Consider the following 20,682-nt stretch of genomic DNA (forward strand, 5'->3'; position numbering starts at 1 on the left):
TTTTAAAAAATCGGATTGTTTGCTTCGTTGGTGTTGAGTTGCACGAGTTTGGTGAAAGCATATTTTTAATGTTTATTTGTTTTTTGAGGGGGGGAGGGGCAGAGAGAGAGCGCGGGGGACAGAGGATTCCAGGTGGGCTCTGAGCTGACAGCAGAAAGCCCAAGGTGGGGCCCGATCTCACAAACTGTGGGATCATGACCTAAGCCGGAAGTCGGATGCTTAACCGACTGGGCCACCCAGGTGCCCCTGGTAAAAGCATTTTGAATCCGAATTTAATCCCCTAGGGCCAGGACCACGTCTGCCTTGTCCTTGTAGCAAATGCACATCGTCGGTGTTTGTGGAAGAGGTTTGGGGAGTGGGCTGCCAGAAAGTATCGTTCTGGCTTAAGCCACAGCTGAAGCAGATTTGGGGTGCTGTGAACCTTTTATAATAATCCCAACCATAATACGGAGCTGGGCTGTGAGCTGGGCCCTTCCCGTGCTCCTGGTGCGTCCTTGAGGAGCGAAGGCTGTGGATGCACTGACTTCTGCAAGGTGAAGGGCGCGGCTGGAGGCCCCACCTCTCTGCTGAACACCTGCCCTTTGCAGAAGCCTCCAGGAGGCAAACCCTTCCTCTCCCACCGCCTCCCCTAATTGCCAACCCCCCCCCCCCCACCTCTGCACATTTTCTGATGCTTTTTGAGTTCCTTGAGTGTGGCCTTGGCTGTTTGTTACCTACCACCAACAAGTGGTCAGTGAGGGCCGCTCCATTTGAGGAGCATGCGGTCTAGGGGGGCAAGGCTGGGCTGAGAGCCTGGGCGCCGGGCGGCCTCAGGCCGGCAGAGGGAGCCCGAGAGCCAGAAGCCTGGACCGCTGTGCTAGTGGGAAGCCTCAGAAGGGGGCTCCGTGCTGAAAGAGAGAGAGAGAGAGAGAGAGAGCAGGGGGAAGGGGCTATGTGTGACTATGTATGGCCTACCCTTTCCGAGATCCCCGTTTCCTCCTCTGTAAGATGGGGGCAATTCTAGCTGCTTACTTGGTTCACACTGGGAGAAGCCCACCCGGGCATCTGTCTGTGGGGAACTCTCTGCCCGTTCTGGGGGGATGCCGCGAACAGCCACCAGATCTGCTTGGTTCTTTGGCTCTTGGAGGATGTCTGTCCTGTTCCCTGTGTCCTGCCCCCTCCAAATAACCATGTGATGATGAAGCGGTCTATTGAGGATGTAACTGATGATGTAACTCATCCGTGCCACCAACCTGCTTTCCTTATATGCCCTGAGTAAGCTTGAGATTATCCTTTAAGGGGCATCTTAATCCTCATGCTCTAAATGTAGAAATTAGGGACCCAGAGGTCTGTGGACACAGCTGGAGAGTGGCAGAGCTGAATCCCGAACTCAGGTCTGTGGTACCTGAGAGCTGTCCTCTGTCTTCCCGGGCCTCAGTTCCCCTCCTGAACAAAGTGGGCAGGGCGGAATGTTCTAGGGGCCTCCTGGCTCTAACACCCTGCCTCTTCATGTGCCTGTGGGAAGGGTGGACATGTAGGGCTGGTTCGCATCCTTGGACGAGGTGACAGTCTCGGTGAGGAGGGGAGCCTACAGGGGCTGGGGGGTGGGAGAAACCCCTGGGACTGCTTTCCTTCCTGCCTGCCGGCCCTGACTCTCCTGCCTGCCTGCCCCGTCTCACCCCTGTAGCATTTCTGAAGGGCCTGAGCGACAAGCAGCGAGAGGAACATTACTTCTGCAGGGACTTCGTCAGGCTGAAGAAGATCCCGACATGGAAGGAGACGGCAAAAGGTAGGCCCTGCGCCAGGGACCCCTGGCTACTTGGCGGGGGGCCTGTTCAGCCCGGGTGGGGGGAGCGTCGTACCGACCGCGCCAGGAAGGCCAGCCGCGTGCGTCAAGCGCTCGCTATGTGTGGGGCACGGTGCGTGCATCACCTCCCTTAATTATGAGCACAGTCTGAGGTAGGTTCCGTTTTCATCCGCATTGTGCTGTTGGGAAACTGAGCCCCAGACCGCCCGCCCGCACGGTTGTCAGGAGCCGGGATTTGACGCAGAGGGATAGTGGCCTGCCGTGGGGCACGCTGGCCAGCGTCCAGGCCCTGCAAATTGCACGCCTGGCCACCGCTAACCAGGGGCACCCGGGGAACCGGTAGGCGGTCACCCGCCTAGGCCTCAGTTTCCACGTCTGTAAAATGGGGATGAGTGACATTAATAGTGCACCTGTGTTTAACCTTGCGAAAATTCAAGGACACCGAGCGTGTGCCTCACACGAGAGGTGCTTAATCATCGTGGGTGGCCGTGACCAGTGTCCTCAGTCACCACGCCTCAGGCTGCCTCCGGAGGGGGTGGGGGCGGGGGTGGGGGTCGACGGAGGCACCGGTGGGTCCCTCTGTAGTGCGGGCCTCTCTCCGACCCCCACCCCTTGGCCTCTGCTTGTCCAGGGGTGACCGCGAAGGTGGAGGAGCCAAAGTACAAGAAGGATAAGCAACTGAACGAGAAGATCTCCCTGTTCCGAGGCGACATCACCAAGCTGGAGGTGGACGCCATCGTCAACGCCGGTGAGTGGGGGCTTCTGGCTGGCCTGCGCCCGAGACCCGGGTGGCCGCCTCGTCACCTTCGCTCCGGTCTGCGGTGCCGGGCGCGGGTGGGCGCCGCCTGGCTCCAGCGAGGCTCGGGTGGCCGGATGCGGGTGGCTCGCCGGCGCCACAGGAGCCCAGCGCGTGGGCCGTGCCGACTGCCTTCCCTTGAAACCTTGACCTGCCGAGTCGGGGGCTCCTTGGCGGAGCTGCCTTGCAGCTCCGAGACCCATTAGCGGCCGGGAAGGGAGAGAGCTTGGCTGGAATCGCGCCGGGCTTGCCCTGCCAGGAAGGCGGAGGCCAGAACAGGGCGGTCTGACCTCAAGGGCTCTAGACGCCCGACCACTGCTCTCCTTCCCCTGCCTCCTGCCTGCCGTGCCCCCCCCTTTATACCTGGAGCAGGCGAGGGAGCTCGTCAAGGGGAAAGCGGGGGCAGAGGCCCCTGTGCCCTACGCTCAGCTTCCTGCTGTGGCTCTAGCCGGCCTCCTGCTTCTCTCCCTCCTGGGGGCTGGAGGAAGGTGGCTGCCCTCCTCCTAGGCTGCGGGTGTCTGGCCAAGGTCAGGAGTGGGGCGTCAAGGCACAGTCAAGTCCATGGTACTTCGTGGGGCCAGAACGAGTGGGGGTGAATCCCAGCCCTCGTTCACCTGCTTATCAAGCTTCGCGGGGAGGAGCTTCCTTCGAGAAAGGTTTGGAGACGCGGGCAGAGCCTCCTCTGGGGAAACCTTGCTGTGCCGCCACATCCACCTCCCGACCAGTGCAGTCTCAGCCCCGCCCCCCCGCCCCCCCCCAGCGGCTCAGATCTCCTCCACCTTGCCCTCGGGCTTGCAGCCATTGTGTCTAACCCCAGCGCTGGCCAGGGAGTGGCATCACCCAGTGACCCTGGGACGTGGTGGGCCTGCCCTGCTGCTCTTCTTGGTCCGGGCTCACGGAACCTGGGGTGAGGCAGCCACTCGGCCTGTCCCAGGCCCGCCTGCTGGTGGTCTGGGTTGCATTTCTGGCAGTGGCATTGTTCTGTGTATCTTTCTGCCTGTTTGTGCAGTCACACAGGTGTCCTCCCCCCCACCCCCCCCGCCCCTGCCGCCACGTTGCCCATCTCAGCGCACAGGTGACCGGTCACACAAAGGCAGGAGTTCTGACTCAGAGCAGAGGGAGCTCGGTCACCTTCGAGTTTCTGCTGGTGCTTCTGCTGGGTTTCTCTCAGGCCGCTTAGCAGGTCTGCGAGTCTCTGGGGAGACATGGGGTGAAGACAAGCCAAGCTGGGTCGGCAGATGTCCTAGTGGTCCGGAAGAGAAGGGCCTTCTTGCCACCTGGACCCAGGAGGGGCTGGTCTGGGGTGGAAGGACCAAGCCTTGGAGCCGTGGCTGAGGATTCAGCCCTGCAGGCTGGTGGGGCCACTCTGCTGGGTGCCTGGGCCTTCGTTGGCAAGGGTGTGAATGGATCCCTGGCGGCACTTTTCCTGATGAGCTGCAAAGTGGTCAGAAGGATAAATGGGGCATCTTATCAGCTCCTTTCTAAGGGAGTCGGAGGGCCAGGAGGGAGGTGCGGAGCCCAAGGGAGGGTGTTGGTGGGATGCAGTAGGGACAGGGTGGAGGCTGCATGCGGGGCCGTGGATGGGACTCGTGGCTTTTCTGAAATGCCCTTGTGCCTGGCCAGACTCCCGAGGGCAGCGGCTCTGAGCCCCCCTCGCTCTCAGAAGAGCACTTTGGTCCCAGCTGCATTCAGCTGCACTGGGTTGGGGGTGGGGGCGTTTGCCGCATCTCTCTGGGGACTCCTCTTCTCCGTGTACGTGCCTGGGCCTCTGTCTCCCCCTCTGCATGACGGAGACGGTAGAAAGCCCAGTCACCGGGTTGTTGGGGGCATTAGGGACCCATGCTCATGAGCGGTGATGCTCATGCAGCACCTGGAGTGAACCAAGGACTCATCACCTGCCTCTGTTGTTGGCGCTAGAACTGATGCCGCCGTTGACGCTCTGGGTGTGCGGGAATGCCAAGGGATGCTGGGCGCCTCCTGCTGATGAGCAGTTTTCACCTCTCCCTGCTTGCCTCAGTTTACCCGACGCTTCTTGGTGTGTTGTCCTGGGATCTCCTTTTTTCCCCTAGATTCTCACAGCAGGGAGGATCCCCCGGGAATGGCTGAGGCAGGCCCCGGCAGTAGGGCTCCCACACAGAGCCTGCTTCCCCTCTGGGCCCTCCCTCCAGGCATTTTCCCGGTGGCCTTGCCACTGGTCAGACCTCAGGGGTTATTGGTGGCGGTGGCCTGGGGCCCCACGCCCAGGGTCCTCCGGCCTCATCCCTGGGGGCCCCAATGGCCTTGGCTCAGCTCCGGCCTGCCGCCCACCAGGGGGCAGCAGAGATCGCGGTTTCCGCGCCCGGTGGTGCCCGTAAATCAGCCTGTTTATTAGCAGAATAAAAGTCGCGGCAACGCGGGGCTTTTCGGGCCTGCATAAATCTGGTCTGTGCCTCGTGAAACCCATATGTGCTTAATTCATATGTAAAGTTTCAAGCAGGAAGAGAATACGTGTCCATTAAATTCTATTTGACTTGATTATAATCATTAGCCATGAATAATTGCTTCTCAGCACCGACCGCCGAGCCACAATGAGGAAAAGGAGCAAGCAATTATAGCGGGGTGCGAATTTTTAAATTTTTATTTTTGAAGCTGAGGGCAGTGTTGGTCCCATGGGGGTCAGAGGCCCATGGGGAGTGGTGGGGGCGGGGGTGGTGGTGCTGGGGACTTGAGGTCAGCTTTGGAGTTTCTGGATTTTGTGTGTGTGGGGAGTTTCTTTTTGTCCCTGTGGCCAGATGGGGATGGGGGCAGGGAAGGTGCCATAGCTGGCTGGGCTGGGCTCCAGCTGCAGGGACCGTGGAGGGGGAAGCATGCAGGGGAGCTGGGAGGGACTTGCGAGAGTAAAGGGGGTCAGGATCCTTAGAACTCCCTCCATCCTGGGGGCATCTGGGTGGCTCAGTCGGTTGGGCGTCCGACTTCAGCTCAGGTCATGATCTTGCAGTTCATGGGTTCGAGCCCCGCATCGGGCTCTGTGCTGACAGCTCAGAGCCTGGAGCCCGCTTCGGATTCTGTGTCTCCCTCTCTCTCTCTGCCCCTCCCCCACTCACCCTCCGCCTCGCTGTCTCTCAAAAATAAACAAAATTAAAAAAGAATTTTTTTTTTTTTTTAAACTCCCTCCATCCTGAAGAGCTGTGAGCTTGGGGTGTCTCCAGCCTGGCTGCAGTCTCCCTTCCCACCCTTTCGAGGGACCCTGGGGATCCTTGGGGATGGCCGGGGCCGGGCGCCCTCCCTGCCTTCCGGCCTCCTCCTCTCCCCGCGCAGCGACTCTGCCCATGGCCTCTCTCGGGACTTTGGGGAAATCAGACTGTTTGCCAACTGGGCCTCTGGCGTTTGAAGTCCAGGCCTGCTTTTTACCCCACTCTGTTGGTATTTGCGATGTGATTGGAGCGTGTGTGTACTCTGTGTGGGATCTATGATGGTCGATGCCTGTGGGGGGTGTGTGTGTGTGTGTGTGTGTGTGTGTGTGTGTTGTGATGTATGCTGCATAGTACATGGAGGGGGGCTGGGACGGAGAGTAGAATGCGGGATGCCTGGCAGGTGGGTGGCAGGGCTGGCGGTCACAGGGGCAGGACCCTCCGAGCACCCAGGTGAAGTGCAGGCCACCCCGGGCCCCCCTCGGCTGTGTTTTCACAGGCTGCTGCCGAGGCTGCTCGCTCGGGCAGTGCCCGGAGTGTCTCAGGCTCTCGCCATCTGGTAGCGGGCCACGGCTCCTACCCACGGGGGCACACCGCATCCATCTTAATTAAATGGGGTTGCCATGCTGGCAAGATAAACCAGGGAGCCCCTGCGGGCCCCCCCGTTCTGCAGCAGAAGAGCTCCAGGTTGGCCTACGACCCCCCCGCCCTCCCCTTCCAAGGCTGCGTCTGGGGAGAGCTGTGCCTGGCATCTCCTCCAGAGAAGCTCAGGTCTGGGGGTCTCCGTTCTGGGGGGGGGGGGGGGAGGACGCTTCGGCTTGTGGGGTTTTTGCATCTTCTTATTGCCATGGGGGGGGGGTATGACCTTGGCGGGGTCACTTCCTTGCCCTTGAGGTTCCCAGCTTACCAGGCCTGTGCCTGTGGCTCCCTAGTTTTTGGCAGACAGCTGAGTCCCAGGCAGGAAGTGGCCCAGCATAAAGAAAGACCCCCATTCTTGGCCAGCCCAGGGGTCCGGCTGCCAGCTTTGGCCTTCAGGGCATAACGGGACAGAGCAGGGATGAATGTGATGCTTTGTGCAGACAGAAGGAATCTTCCCCTTCAAAGCCGTCCCAGGCCAGCGAGTCAGGGCCGCGGTGGGCACAGAGGCCAGGAGCTGATTGGAATCCCAGTATTCCTCTTGGTGGTGGCTCCAAGCCTCTGTTTCCTCATCTGAAAAATGGGCCATCCTCGGCCCCACCCAGGGGGGCCGTGAGACCTTTGAGGGGCCTGGGCACGCGGGCCGGGACGTGCAGAGCGGGTGGAAAGCCATGCTTCACAGCGACAAATTGCCTCGCTGGGAGTTTTTTGAGCCGCTTATTTATTTAAAATAAGGCATGAAGTGGTGCTCTGTGTCCTTAAGTCCTGGGTCTTTGATTTGTGAAAATCTGCCAGCCGCTTACAGCCCCCTCCTCCTCGTGAGCCAGTCACCGTCCAGGCCTCATCCTTTCTGCTGCCTGGAGGCCCCAAGGAGCCCAGCCCCGGCCGGCCCTGGGCCACCGCTCAGAGTCAGTGATTTAGAGACCGCCTTGATGGACTAGCAAGCAGGAGGGGCTGAGGGACGCCGGCTGCCTTGTGGGAAGTGATCTGACGCTAAACTGTCGCCGTAAATCGCTTTATCTGTCACTTCAGATTTAAATGTGTTTGCTGAGGCTTGCCGGCTGCCTCCGACGGCAGCAACCTCTCCGCAGTGGGCAGGGAGGGTGGGTGCGGGGCAGCCTGGGGGCAGGCAGCCCAGCCGGAGCTGGGCCCAGGCCCCCGGGGGCCCACGGTGAGGGCCTGCCCCCTCCCTCCCCGCCGTGGAGGCATCCTGGAGGCAGGCAGGACTGCGGTCCCCACTTTCAGTGATCAAACCAAGGCGCAGCTTGGCAAGTGACTGATTCACAACTGGAGCTCCTATGCGGCCTTTCCTTCATTCAGCAGACTGTGCGGTAGGCCTGTTTTGCACCAGGCAGGGAGGTGGGCCCTGGGCTACAAGAGACACACTCTCTGCTCCCCAGTGTGAGGTGAGACACATGAATGGAAAGGGATAACAAAGTCCATGAGGCCTTTTGCTGCAGGGGTGGCAGACAATCTGGAAGGCTGCCTGGAGGAGGCAAAGTGGAGGCGGGGCTCGTGCTGAGAAGGGGGCACTGCGTCAGAAGTTGGACGAGGGCGTTCCAGGGGCAGAGAGGGAGAGCCCTGGCAGGAAGGGGTGAGACAGGGTAAGGGAGACTTGGGGAAGCTCTGAGGAGCTTGGAATGAGCCATGGCCTGTCCTGAGCAAGGGTCTCCCTCCGGATCTGGGCTGAATGCACATCCCATGCCACCTTTCCTGGCCTCCTGGTGTTATTATGTAAGCCCACGGTGTCAGAGGGGAGACTGAGGCTCAGAGATGTGAAGTAACTTGCTTAAGGCCACACAGCTAACCAGTATTGGTGCTGAGAGGGGAGGTTTGCCTGACTCTGGAGCTTCCAGGAAATCCTTGTGTTTAAAAATATATATTTATTTATTTTTGAGAGAGAGAGAGAGAGAGAGAGAGAGCGCACACACAAGCTGGGGAGGGGCAGAGAGAGGGGTCAGAGGATCCAAAGTGGGCTCAGAGCTGACAGCAGCGAGCCTGATGTGGGGCTCGAACTCCTGACCTGAGCTGACGTCAGACACTCAACCGACTGAGCCACCTGGAAATCCTTGTATTTTGGGGGGTGGGGGTGGGAACACCTCTTCCTTGTTCCCTTTTCTTTTCTGGTCAAAGAGTAGGTATGTTGTCACCCCCACCCCCTGCGGGGCGCAGCTGAGAAGTGGGGGGAGGGGTGGCGTTTGAGGCAGTGGGCGGTCTGATGCAGGAAAGGTGGTGCTAACATCTGGGTCTGGGATCGGCTGGGTCTGGGCTCGTTGGCCCTGTGAGGCCCCGTGGCGGGCTGTAGCTCCTGTCGTGCTTGGTTGACCTGGGTCCTGCCCCCTGCCCCCAACTCAGCCCACAGAGCCTCTGTGTCTAGGCTCTCGCAGCTTGTTATTCATTATTCCCTCTGGGCAGGGAGCTGTCCCCACATCACACCCATGGCCTCACTATTAGCAGGTGCTAATATGTCCCCCATTTTACAGACGAGGAGACTGAGGCCCACACGGGACCAGAGTGCCAGTAAAAGGCCGAGCCAGGAATCAAACCCTCACCTTTCAGACTTGGGGTTTAAGGGGGATGCAGTCACGTTTGTGTTCTCAGAAGCTCCCTCTGCTTCTAGTGTAGGGGTGAGGGGACAGAGTAGCTTGGAAGGCCGGCTGGGAGGCCTGGGGTCCAGTTGGCCCCCTCCCCACAATACCCGAGATGGTGCCAAGGCCTAATTTCCCCCACTGTAGGAAGAGGGCGGCTCGTTTCCACAAGGTCGAGAAGCGGTTACATAAATTCATAAATGATGGATCCCTCCTGAATTATTGAGATTCCCTTGAGGGCTCACAAGGCCTGGTCCAGCGAGCGGAGCTTGGCCAGTGGGCAGGACTCGAGGACCCTGGAAAGGTCCTTCCACCCCCAGGTCTTCTGCCAGGTCTCCTGTGTATTAGCCAGATCCTTCCCGTCCTTCCATAGGGAACACGTGGGTGGGCCGTGGGCCTTGGACCCGGTGACCCTTTGTCCTGGGTTTCAGTGAAAGTTTGCTGAATAAATGATTGAATGCCTTTGAGAGTGGGTCAGACAGAGGGAGGGACTGGAAGTGCCAGTGACCCCCTCTGGGCCTCCTCCTCCTGCCCCAGCCCAGACACCACTCAGCCCACCCCCCAACCCCCCACCCCCCTGTGACTCGTCGTCCTCGATGTCAGGGCTAGAGGGCGGCACTGCATTTGCCCGTGGACACTACAGGCTGCTTGGGAGGTTCCTGGCTCTGGGGATACAAGGCTCAGGCGGACCCGGTACCTGCCCTCAAGGCATTTGCTGTCTCTTAGAGGAAAATGGGAGGGTGTCTGAGGCCCAGAGGGACCATGACCTGCTCAGGGTCACACAGCAGGAAAGTGGCAAAGCAGGCCTGCCCCCCCCCCCCCCCCCCGCCCCAGGAACTGGGCCCCTTCTCCTTGTCCTTCTCCCCATCACGACAGACACAAGGTCAGGAAACACGGTGCCTCCCTGCCCCCTGCGGAGTGGCTCCTCCCTGTCCTTGAGGCCGGCTGGCCTCAGCACCTGCACCTGTGTTCCTGTCTGTGTTCCCAGCGTGCTCTCTCTCCCGAGCACTGAGCTGAGGAGGCCGGAGCTTGTGGGAATGTGTGTGTTTGGAAATTAATGGGGACCATTAAATTGGCCAAGCATGAAAAGGGCTGGATCTGCGGCCCTTGGCTTGCTCGACCAGAATGATCCGCCAGCACCCTGGCAAAGGGCTGCCCAGCCGGCTTGAGGCCTCTCCAGGAGGCTGTGGCTCGCCTGCTTGTTTAACGGATGGGTACGCCGTGTCCCTGGGAGGTGAAGGGGTCTGGACGCAGCACGTGGAAGCCACGGGCCCTCCCCAGGAACTGGCGCCCCTTCCCTTCCTCTCGACACCCAGCTCTGTGCAGCCGGCTGTGTTTGCAGGGGCTCTGGGCCGAATCTGTTCTCTCCGGACCCCTAGGGTGGGCTCATACATACCCCCAACCCTGACCCTGAGGCCTGCTGGCTGAGGCCTGATCTGGCCCCAGCGTGGGGTGGTCTCTAGGACGTAACATGGCCTAAAAGAGAGTCCAAGGCTCGGCCCTGTCTCCTCGCCCCACCCCACCCCACCCCTGCTCCCCAGACAGCCCCACCAGCTCTGGTGACCCCATCACAGGGCATGGCAGTGGCAGTTGCCGTCCTGGGTACAAGCTGTGGGACCTCAGGCAGGTCATCTAATCTCGGCCTCGGTTTTCTTGTCTGTGTAATGGGAATAAGAGGGCATCAGGCCCCGCCTCCTGGGGTTGCTGTGAGTTTGAAAGGAGACAGTGCAATGTCCGGGCTAAAGGAAGCCCTCAAGAAATGCCAGCTCTTGTATTCGCTGCTGCTGCTGCTGCTTCTCTGGGAGGGTGGCACTGTCCTGCAGGGTGGGGCCTGTTGTCACATGCTACTCAGATGGGCCGGGGACAGGGGAGGCCTGAGGGGACCTCCTTCTTGTCCTTCCCGTGGGAAACTGAGCCCTTTCTGGACCCAGGGCGGGTTGCTGAGGCAGGGGGCCCTCCTGATTTGGGGTTTGCTGACCGTAGGGTGCAGGGCAGGTGGGCCCGGCGCCCCCTCTCTTGTGGCAGGGCCTTCAGTGGGGGAAGGGTGTGCGTGTTACATGGGAATAGTAGTCTCGATTTCTCGCGTGTGAGAGGGTGCAGCCGCCCGTGGGGAGGGCGCCCCGGGCAAGTGGGGGCCAGGGCCGTGGCTGCTCACGATACAGACTGGGGTAAAAATCCGGTTCCGCTGACGGCTTCTCCCAGCCTCGGTTTCCACCGGTGCGCCCCGTGGAGGGTTAGAGGAAAGTGAACGAGTGCCTGGCAGGCCGCAGGGGCTCCGTGAGCGACAACTGTCGTTCTTAGTAGTGAAATACCTCACTCCACCACCAGACGGGAGCCCCCGGAGGGCAGGTGTCCGCCGACCCCAGGTCGCCATCCCTGGACGGGGCTGTGCACGCGGCGGTGCCCTTGGGGGGCTCGGGCGGCCCGAGAATGCCTGCCTGCGCAGTAGCTCCCTGATGACAGGTGGTGGCCGAGCTCCCTTAGGTGGAGGCTGCCCGGTGCCCTGTGCCCTGAGCCCTGCTTCCCGCACACGGGGCGACAGCTATCAGTGTCCTCGCGGTGGGGGAGGAGGGGTTGTGTCAGGAGACAGAGCCAGTGAGGACTCCAGCCCCCCCCCCCCCTCCGCCGCCACCAGGGAGGACGGATACTGGGGGACGGAGTCAGGGCCAACAGGGTTCGGGAGGGCGGTGCCCGGTGGCGGATGGGGCCGGCCTTCCTCTGCCGGGACACCCGGCTGGCATCACCCGCTTTGGTTCATTCAAACCCCATCCGCTGCACCCCGCTCCCAGCAGCTACAAGTGGTCCTCGTACGGCCGTACCCACCCCCTTCCTCCCCATCCCTGCTTCCTCCCCCTCTTCGGACATTGTAATTGCCATAAAAATAGGAGCTTAGCTGCGGAGTAGCATGTGGGAAGAGAGAGGCCCGGCTGTCAGCCATTCCCCTGCCAGCAGGGCTCGCGTCTGTTTTATTATTGCCGCCTGGCTGTATTTCACGTACGGTTTAAACATCATCAAACGCCACATCCCTTTTGAAAAGCAAGAGCTACCTTGCTGAGGATGTTGAGGAGAAACAGGAACATTAAAATCTACGAAGCAAATGGCCCAGAATTGACATTTGCGACGGGAGCTTTGCAGCTTTGACTGTCAAAGGAGCTGAATCCCGTCTGGCAGCCGGCGGGGGGATCTTTCCCCGTTGAGGGTCACGGGAAGGTGGGGCGGGCTGTGGCTGAAGCCTTGGGTTTTGGCAGAGAGGGGACCCAGGCGTTGTAGGCGGGGGTCAGGGGGTGAGGGAATTCTGTGGGTCACCGGACTGTGTTTGGTGCCTCCCTGGCCTTGACCTTGACTCAGCCTCAGCTGCCCGCTAACGAGGCCGGCAGGAGGGCCCCCCCCCCCCCCCACCGCCCCTGCACAGAGCAGAGTGCTGGGCTCTGGGGCTCAGGGGTGGGAATGGGGACGTGCCAGGGGGCCGACTGGACAGAGCCGCCGTGGTCACTTATAAACTCTTGTAACCTTGACCAGGATACACCTCCCCTCTGAGCCTCAGTTTCCTCTTCCGTGAACCCTGCTGGGAGAGCCACGTTCCCCCCTCCCCACCCCCCCGAAGGCGATTGAGGGGATGGAAAAGATTCATGAAAATGTGACAAGCCGTTGGAATTCAATAAATGGTGGCTGTTATCACCGAGGAAGTGGGCGTTTGAGCTGGAATTGATTTTTTAAAAATATTTAACCCACCTATTTCCACTGAAAAATAGGTACAATAAAACTAGGGAGCCATTAAAACAGGGACAGGAAGAAACAAGGGACATGGGAGGACACTGAGCTGGGCGTCCAATAAGAACGTGCCCCGTGCACTTGGCCACACCTGGGAGCTTTTGGCCTGGATGCCCATGGCACGTGCTTTCCACCCTGCCAACCTCTGGCCTCGTTCCTGGTCGTGGCCCCCTGCTCAGCCCTACCACCTGCCACTTGATGCTGGTGTCCGATGTACTGAGAGACTACGGTTCATGCCCCCCCCCCCTTCTATTTTATGCCCTTAGGGGGCTTTGGGGGGCAGCTTGGCTCCTGGCACCTACCCTGGCCCGGCCCAGACGACACCTCATAACTAGGCCGAACAAGTCTGTGGCAACTGGATGTAAAGGTGGCTTTGAGCTTCCTGGCAGCCAGAGCAAGATGGGGAATAAGATTTTACTTTCTATAACTTCACATTTGGAAATCAATTTATTCTTGAGCTTGATGCCTCTTTCTAGTCTGTCTTTTTTCTCCATCTTCTCCCTCTATTACCCTCACCAGTGGTTCTTTATTTCCCCTACGGAGACTTCCTGCCTTGCTCCAGAGCCCACCGCCCCCGCCTCCCCATCCCCCCCCCCCCCCCCCCCCCGCCCCAGCCTCGCTCTCCGAGTCTCTCCAACACGGCTTTGCTTCTGACTTGCGAGTCCCCCTCTGCCCTCTTGTTTGTCACTGTCCATTCCCGTGTCAGCCGGCCTGGCCTCTGGCCTTGCCCAGGCCCACTGGGTCTGCCTCTGCGATTTCTCTCAGACGAGCCAGTGACTAATAAGGGTTGCCCCCAGGGGGCCAGAAAAATCTTTCCCTCCTTAATATCAGAGTTTAAAAATGTGTCACCATCGATTTGAAGGAAAGACTTGTTCCCGCTGAGAAAAGCGGCCGGAGATTCGTCTCGCCTCCGGAATCACACAGGCAGCTGCATAAATTCCACAGCCACCAAGCGCTCTCCATGCAAATGCTGCCTCTCGGCCCCACAGCCAGCGCGAGAGCCCCTCGGAGGCTGCCCCCGTGCTTCCGTGGGATGGCACCCCACTTCCCCACCCCTCCAGGATCCCGAAGAAACTCTGGGGCTCCTTTGCAGGGGGGTGTCCCTGGTTAGCGGATCCTCGCTTCTCTCTACCTCTTTGTGGTTAAGCTGGAGGCTGAACGACTTCCATGCCACGATGTGTTTTCATCCTGGAGAAGAAAGAGGATGACTTCTGGGAGGGGGGGCCCCACAGGCCCAGGGGGGTCCCGCCCTTACCTTGTCTGTGGGTCTGTTGGTTGCACCGTGGATCTTACCCGAAGGTGGCACCTTCAGTGCCTGAATGCCCTGTCTCGCGACCTGGCTTCCCTTTTGCCTGGAAAGACTGTTGGGGTCATTTGGTCCTTCCCGCTACCTCCAGGGAAGCCCTCTCCTCTGCGCCTGCCCCTCTGGGCTCCGTGGTCACACCTGGCCCAGCCTCCTGCCCCCCAGCAGCATCAGACGTGGTCCCGCCCTCATCCGGCAACTCTCTGAGCCCAGGATGGTCATCATAACGATGAGACAAGCTGAGCCGGGAGAGGTGGCTTTGCTATTCCTCCTTTCAGGTTGAGAAGCAGTGATGCAGGGCTGTTAAGTGACGTGTCCCCGGTCAGGAAGCTTGAACCAGATCTCGCTCTGTATCCTGGTCCTTTCTGCTATGTCACATCACCCTTGAATGAATGAATGAATGAATGAATGAATGAATGAGTACATAAGTGTGTAAATGAGTGAAGGGAAGGGAGTGGGCACGTGCTAACCACGTATGGTTCTAGGTGTCCTCCTGGTTAGTGGGCACGTCGTTGGCCCCGGATGGAAGGTGTTTGGAGAGCTCGGCGGGGAGGGCTGAGCCTTACCAGGCCCCCCTTGACACCCCATTCCCCTTGTTATCCAGAAGTCACGGTGTTTGCCCTCCCAAAGGGCTCCCCCGAGCGTGGCGCAGAGCAGGGTGATGGGCTTGCCCACCAGGTCACCCTCAGCATGGACATTCTCTCCTGCTCTAACTACAGCGGGGTGACCTTAGCCGGCGCCAGACGGTGGCCTGCAATCTGCAATCTGACCCTTCTGCCAGGTGCTTAGCGGAGGCTGGGCGAGGGAGGGTGCCACGGAGTCCGGCCAGGCTCTTGGGGGAGCTGGTGTGGCCACGGGCGGGGGAGTCAGAGAGGAGGTAAGCTGGCAGTTCGCGGCCTCCTGGGCTGCTGTGGGCCCCTTGGAACACGTGCTGAGTGGCCATTTACCACCTGGTTCGAGGAAGCCTGAGGGCTGGCCCCGTGCTGTGCCAGCCCCAGCTGCAGAAACGGCCCCGCGCGGGCTCCTGGCAGCCATGACTCCGGGAAAGGAGCGGCCTTACTTTTCCTGGCTCCCTAAATGTTCGTGCCTTTGTAGGCTTTCGAAATCAGTTTTGTGGGCTGTGCTGTTTGTCTGCTGAAACACGGAAAGCGTCGGAGAGAAAATAAGCCACGGGGCCGCAGGTCAGGTGGCAGAGGGTGAGGGGGCGGGGCTCCGAGGCGTCCTCTCGGGCCTGGGTCACCCTGCAGGAGCCGTCACGGCTGGAAGCGGGTGCCGGGATGGTGTGTGTCAGAGGGGGCCCTGGAATTCTGCTGGGAGGGTCAGCCTGAGGCTTCGGGACCTGCCCCTTTTGCTGGGTGGCCCCCACTGAATTGTCTTTGGAACAGTGAGTGTCTGCCCTTCCTCCCGGGTGCCCAGCTACACCTGCCGGCTCCCCTCGGGTGCCAGCCACTGGCAGTGTAGACTTCTCAGCGTAAGTACAAAATAAGCCCTCGGGGCTGTGCCAGCTGAGATGCAGACCTGGCAGGGACTGTCACCTGCAGAAGGTGCTTTGTCTTCTGACAAAGTTGGCCATTTGGGAGCTGGATGAGTGTAGAGAGATTCAGTGGGGGCAGCCAGAAACCCATGCAAATCTTCCTCCCTTTCCTGGGACCAAGGGACCCTGGCGGGAGGCCCTGAGGGTCTGCCCCAGGAAACGGCTGCTTCTCCGCTTCTCTCTTAATATGTGAAGAGCTCCTACAAATCAATAAGAAAAATGGGCAAAGGATGTAGACAAGCAATTCCCGGTAGGAGAAAAACAAATGGCCGGTAAACAAGGGAAAAGATGCAGAACTTCGCGAGTAATCAGGAAAAGGCTAATTGAAATGAGAGACATCATTCTTCACTGCCCGAGAGGCAGAGGCGGGAAGCGTCGATACTGGCGGGTGCAGCGGCAGCAGGAGAGCGGCCCTTTCCTGGGCTCACCCGCAGGCGGCCTGCACCAAACCGGCACGTAGTAGGAGCTTGGAAACACTTGCTTTACGCCAGAGAACACATAAGAACTCTCCGCTCCCAGTAGATCTCAGCAGGGTCACCGCCACTGCCTTTCGTGTCCCTGGCTTAGCCCGCTTGCCACTGGGGATGCTCCTGGGGGGTTTGGCTCCCCTGCCCCCTGCCCCCACCCGGCCGCTCCCTCATCCTGGGTCTTCCTGGGCCCCTCCCCTCGTGGGAAGGTGCCGCTTCCTGCGGCTTGGCTGGGCCTCTGGTTTCAGGGCTCTCTGTAGCCCCGTGGCTGGTGCCGGAGGCATACCCTACAACGCGTAGCGGGTACTCACAGAGACCAGATGGAAACGGGGACCACCTTGGGCAGCCTTGGCTGTTATCACGGCTTCTTGCAACACCCTTGGGAGCCTCGATGTGGGAAAGGTCTTGCCCTAGTAGCGCCCTTGGCTCTCTGGATCCTGGCTGGTGCACCTACATCGTCTGGCCCCAGAACCTCTGCTGCGTTTTCTGGTTTCCTCTCCTACCCTCTCCATCCCGGCCCAGATCAATGATTTCGGGCTTCATAACTGCATGTGCTCTCACCCCATCTGGCCTTTGCACAGGCTCTCCACCCTGCCAGAAGCATTCTTTATTCCCACTTTCACCGGGCTGGCGCTGGTCACGCTCCAGGTCCCGGCTCAGATGTCATCTCCTCCAGAACCCACCCCCACCCCCGACCTGGGTTAGACCTCCCTCCCGTGTGCTCCACAGACGGCCGTTCAGTCAGCTTCGTGTTCCTTCATTCAGCAGGTGCTGGGTGCCGGGCTGCGAGGGGGATGTGGCTTAGGTGGCTGCGATGCCCCCGGGAGCCGGGACACCTGTAGTGAGCTGACCCTGGGGCAGAGCCGTCCAGAGGGTCAGGAAGGCGGGAGGCAGGAGCACCCCAGACAGGGGTTTGGGGGTGGCTCGGCTTGCTGCACGGGGAACAGGGAGGCCAGAGGGAAGCTGGGGGCAGCCCGGACGCCCTTTGTCAGCCTGCTCCGCGAGGGCAGCTCTTATCTGCAGAGCACAGTGTGGCCAGACCACAGTGGAGCTGCCTTTGATGCAGAGCTCAAGGGGGAGAGCACGAGTCATACTTCAAACGGCTTTGGTCGGGGAATCTGGGTCTCCGAGTCCTTGAATCATCCTCCCACCCACCCCTTGTGCACCTCCCTGGGCAAAGCAGGCCAGCAGGGGAACCCGGGGCCCGGGAGAGACACCAGCCTGGAGCTTGGCTCCCGGAATCCCTCCCTTCCTCCTGCTCCTGAGGCCCAGCCTCCTACCAGGCGTTCTCTCTGGTCCCCAGACTGAGGTGGGCCCAGCCCTCCTTCCTTCATTCAGAATATGATGAAGACCAGATATCCGCCTCTGAAAGGTGCTCAGTGTATGGTGGGGACAGCAGGGTTACAGCACAGGGTGTAAAGCGCCTTGATGGGGAATCCAAAGTGCTGTGGGCTGGTCAGGGAAGGCTTCCTGGAAGAGGCCTGCCTGGGGAGGCCTCCTTCCCAGCAGCGATTTCTGGTGGGGGCTCACTCGGGCCTTTTCCTCCGGGCTCACAGACCCTCGCTCAGGCCTCCTCCGGGGGCCTTGGGGGCCAGGATTTGGGGCAGTGGGAGGATCCTGGACAGACCTGGTCCCAAATGAAATCTCTGCCACTGCGGCCTTGGGCGAGCTTCTTAGACCTGGGCCTCAGTTTGCTCATTTGAACATGGGGATACCTGAGTTTAGAGCATGGTGACAGATGTCTGGTGCCCGGCACCATCGGGGGCTGTGCTGCCTTACCTCTCACAGATGGGTGCCCCTTTAGGAAATCCCCCCCTAATTATGAAGTTCCAGGTCTGGGCGGCCACACGGAAAGGAAGCACATTCATTAGGAGACCCAGGCACACAGCCCAGCCTTGCCAAGCATCTTTCCGCGCCGACTCCCGAGGACCACGGCCTCGCTGAGAGCACATCTCCCGCGCCTTCCTGGTGACAGGTTCCATCTGCCAGCCCCCGGGGAGTCGCTGATTCGGTGGTGGTGGTGGCGGGGGCTGCTCAGGGACCCGCCATCCCTGGTGACAGCCCCCCCAGCCCTTCACCCCGGGCTTGTAATCTCAGCTTTAAGGAGGATTCCAGTCCCTCTCTCCCGCCCCACCACAACTAATCCATTTGCCAGGGACCCGATCCAAGAGAAAGCTAATTAAAGAATTTCTGCTCTTGGCTCAGCCTGGACTTTGAAGATTCCCCTTAGTCTTCCTGGAGTATCTGAAAACAGGTGGAGAAGGGGGGGTGTCAGAAAGGGCGTCGGATAAGACCCCGCTAGCCTCCATAATAGGCTTAATCCCCCCAAAGTCAGCAGGCATCAAACAGCCCTCCAGCCATCACTGCGGAGAAGGGGCTTGGAGGACTTGGGGCCCTTTGTGACCCTGTGAGCCCCAGACCACAGAGGGCTCCCTGTCCTCGCGTCCTGTGAATGGGAGGCTGTGCATTCCCCCAAGAGTTTTGGGGACCGGGGAAGGGGGAAGGCAGAGCACGAACCCCGCACTGCCCGTGCTCCAGGGCAGTGAAAGGCACAGGTCAGTGGCATGGAGGAGGTCCTGCCTCGAGGCTTGCTGCGGCCACTGGCACGTAGCTCAGTGAGGTGGGCTCCCGCCCTCCCCGCCCCTTCCCTCTGGTGCCCCACATGCCACCGTCTCCTCTCTCAAGCGCCCGTTTGCCTCTCAGAGATTTTAATCAATCAATCCCAAATATTTGCTCAGTACCAGCAGCACGAGAGCCCCGTCGGGCAGGGGACTTTGGGGCCCCACTCGGTGCAGGGTCCTCCATTTAAGCAGGGCCTGGCACACAGCAGGTGCCCAATAAAGACTCGATGGTGGGGTTGGTTGTAGTGGCTGCTCTCACAGGGCTCATGCTATTGCTGCCTTCAGAAGACACCTGCCGCGTCTTTGGGGGATCAGTGGTCTCCCAAATGTGGGGTGTGGGATCTTAGAGCCTGTCTCCCTGCCACCCTGAGCTTTGGCCCAGCCTGGTGGAACCCTGAGGAGAGGCAGGGCTGTCCGCTGCCACTCCGCGCCCCCCGATCACCCCCTCCTAGGCTCCTGCTCCCCCGTTTCCCTCCGCAGTGCTGGGGGAGGGGGGCAGGGAGCATTTAGACCCGCAATCCCCCAGGTAGGGACCTCGGGGGCCACTGGCCTGCATCAACGGAAAGAAAAATGATAAAAACCTGCCACTGAATTCTGGGTGGCAGTAAATTACTTAACACCTGAAACAGGTTGAAATGTGGCCGCTGTGGCTTTTAATAAGCCCATCTCTGATGCGGCCGCTTCCGCGAGGAGCCGGCCGGGTCTCTTCTCGAGGCATAATTTCATCGTGGCCCAGGCTTGGCAACGGTGCAAATAAGATTTCACTTCCCCCGTAAATCTCCGAGGGGGAGCGCCAGGATTTCATTTGTGCTGTCAGTTAGTGGCTGGAGAGATCCTATTTACTTTGCCGCGGGAGGAGAGGGTCCTTCAGAGGTGCTGGACGGTGTGGCCGGCCGGTGGAGAAGCAGGTGCTGACGAGCGGGCCTGAGGCGCGGCCGAGGGCAGGGGAGGCGGCCAGCAGCGAGGCCGGGGGAAGCACACCGGGGTTGGGGGCTCCCGAGAGTAGCTGAGCAAGCTCCACCCAGGCCTCCTGATGCAGCATCTGGGGGTTGGCTGGCTGCCCGCTGATCCACCCCGGGGGGGCCTCCTAAGCAGGGTGCTAAGAATTGGCCACAGAACTTGGGTGTGGGGGTGTGGTTTGGGGTTTGATTCCTTCCTGGGCTCCATTGCCTCTTCTCCAGGATGCTCGGTTAGGTCAGCAACGCCTCCTGGGAAGTAGGGGCGTGGGAGGAGGGAAGCTTCCTGAAACTGGTGGTGGCCGGGTAAGGGCAGGGTCCAGGTTACGGGGTGTAGTGGCCACCCTTTGTCCTATCCGAACTGGAACTTTTAGTCATCCAACTGACCAAACAGGTGGAGTTGGATCTAAGAAGCCAAGGCCCTGGGTCTTGGGATGCCCCTTGGCCACAGGGCAGCCATCTGGGGGTCTTACCCCATACCTGCCCGTAACCTCAGTGATCTGTGAGTCCTGAGACTTCTTTGGGGAGGAGAGGGCCAGAAGCTGCTTGGCTGGAGCAGGGCAAGGCAAGTCCCGAAGCTGGGGGCTGGGGCGGGGCGGGGGAGGAGGTTTCCCATCTCCCAGGGTCCATTGGAAGACACGATAGGGAGACAGGGGCTCTTCAGGGTCAGTGGGTCCCCTCCCCCACCCAGAAGTCATGTCCCCTTGAGGGACCGGCAGCCAGCTCTGCTTGCTCTCCTGTGAGGACAGAGCTCGCTGCCTCTCAGACCATCTGCGCCTTGTCAGAAAGGGTTAGTTAACGTTTGGAAGGTCTTCGTTCTATAGACCTGAAATACAGATCCCGGAACTTGCCCCACAGGTCCCGGTGAGTCCCTCTTGTGACCCTGTCTGGGTCTCCAACCCCTGAGGGCACTTATTGAAGCCTAAGATGCCCCCATCCCCGCACCCTGTCCTCCTGCAGCCGAAAGCTTGGGTCAGCCTGAGATTGCCCCTGGCAGGTTTCAGAGGGCAGGCTGCAGACGTCGGCTGTCTACCGTTGGCGTGGTCTGGGGAAC

At 60.2% G+C, this 20,682-nt stretch overlaps 1 protein-coding gene across 1 annotated transcript in view; it reads left to right on the plus strand.

Moving 5' to 3' along the window:
* Nucleotides 1–20,682, plus strand: part of MACROD1 (mono-ADP ribosylhydrolase 1) — a 143,620-nt gene that overhangs the window by 10,075 nt on the left and 112,863 nt on the right. The window contains 2 exon segments of the mRNA XM_078433604.2: nt 1,667–1,768; nt 2,418–2,534. Coding sequence (XP_078289730.2) covers nt 1,667–1,768; nt 2,418–2,534 — 219 coding nt within the window.

This window comes from Panthera onca, chromosome D1, assembly GCF_046562875.1.
Source record: "Panthera onca isolate mPanOnc1 chromosome D1, mPanOnc1 haplotype 2, whole genome shotgun sequence".
Taxonomy (NCBI): Eukaryota; Metazoa; Chordata; class Mammalia; order Carnivora; family Felidae; genus Panthera; species Panthera onca.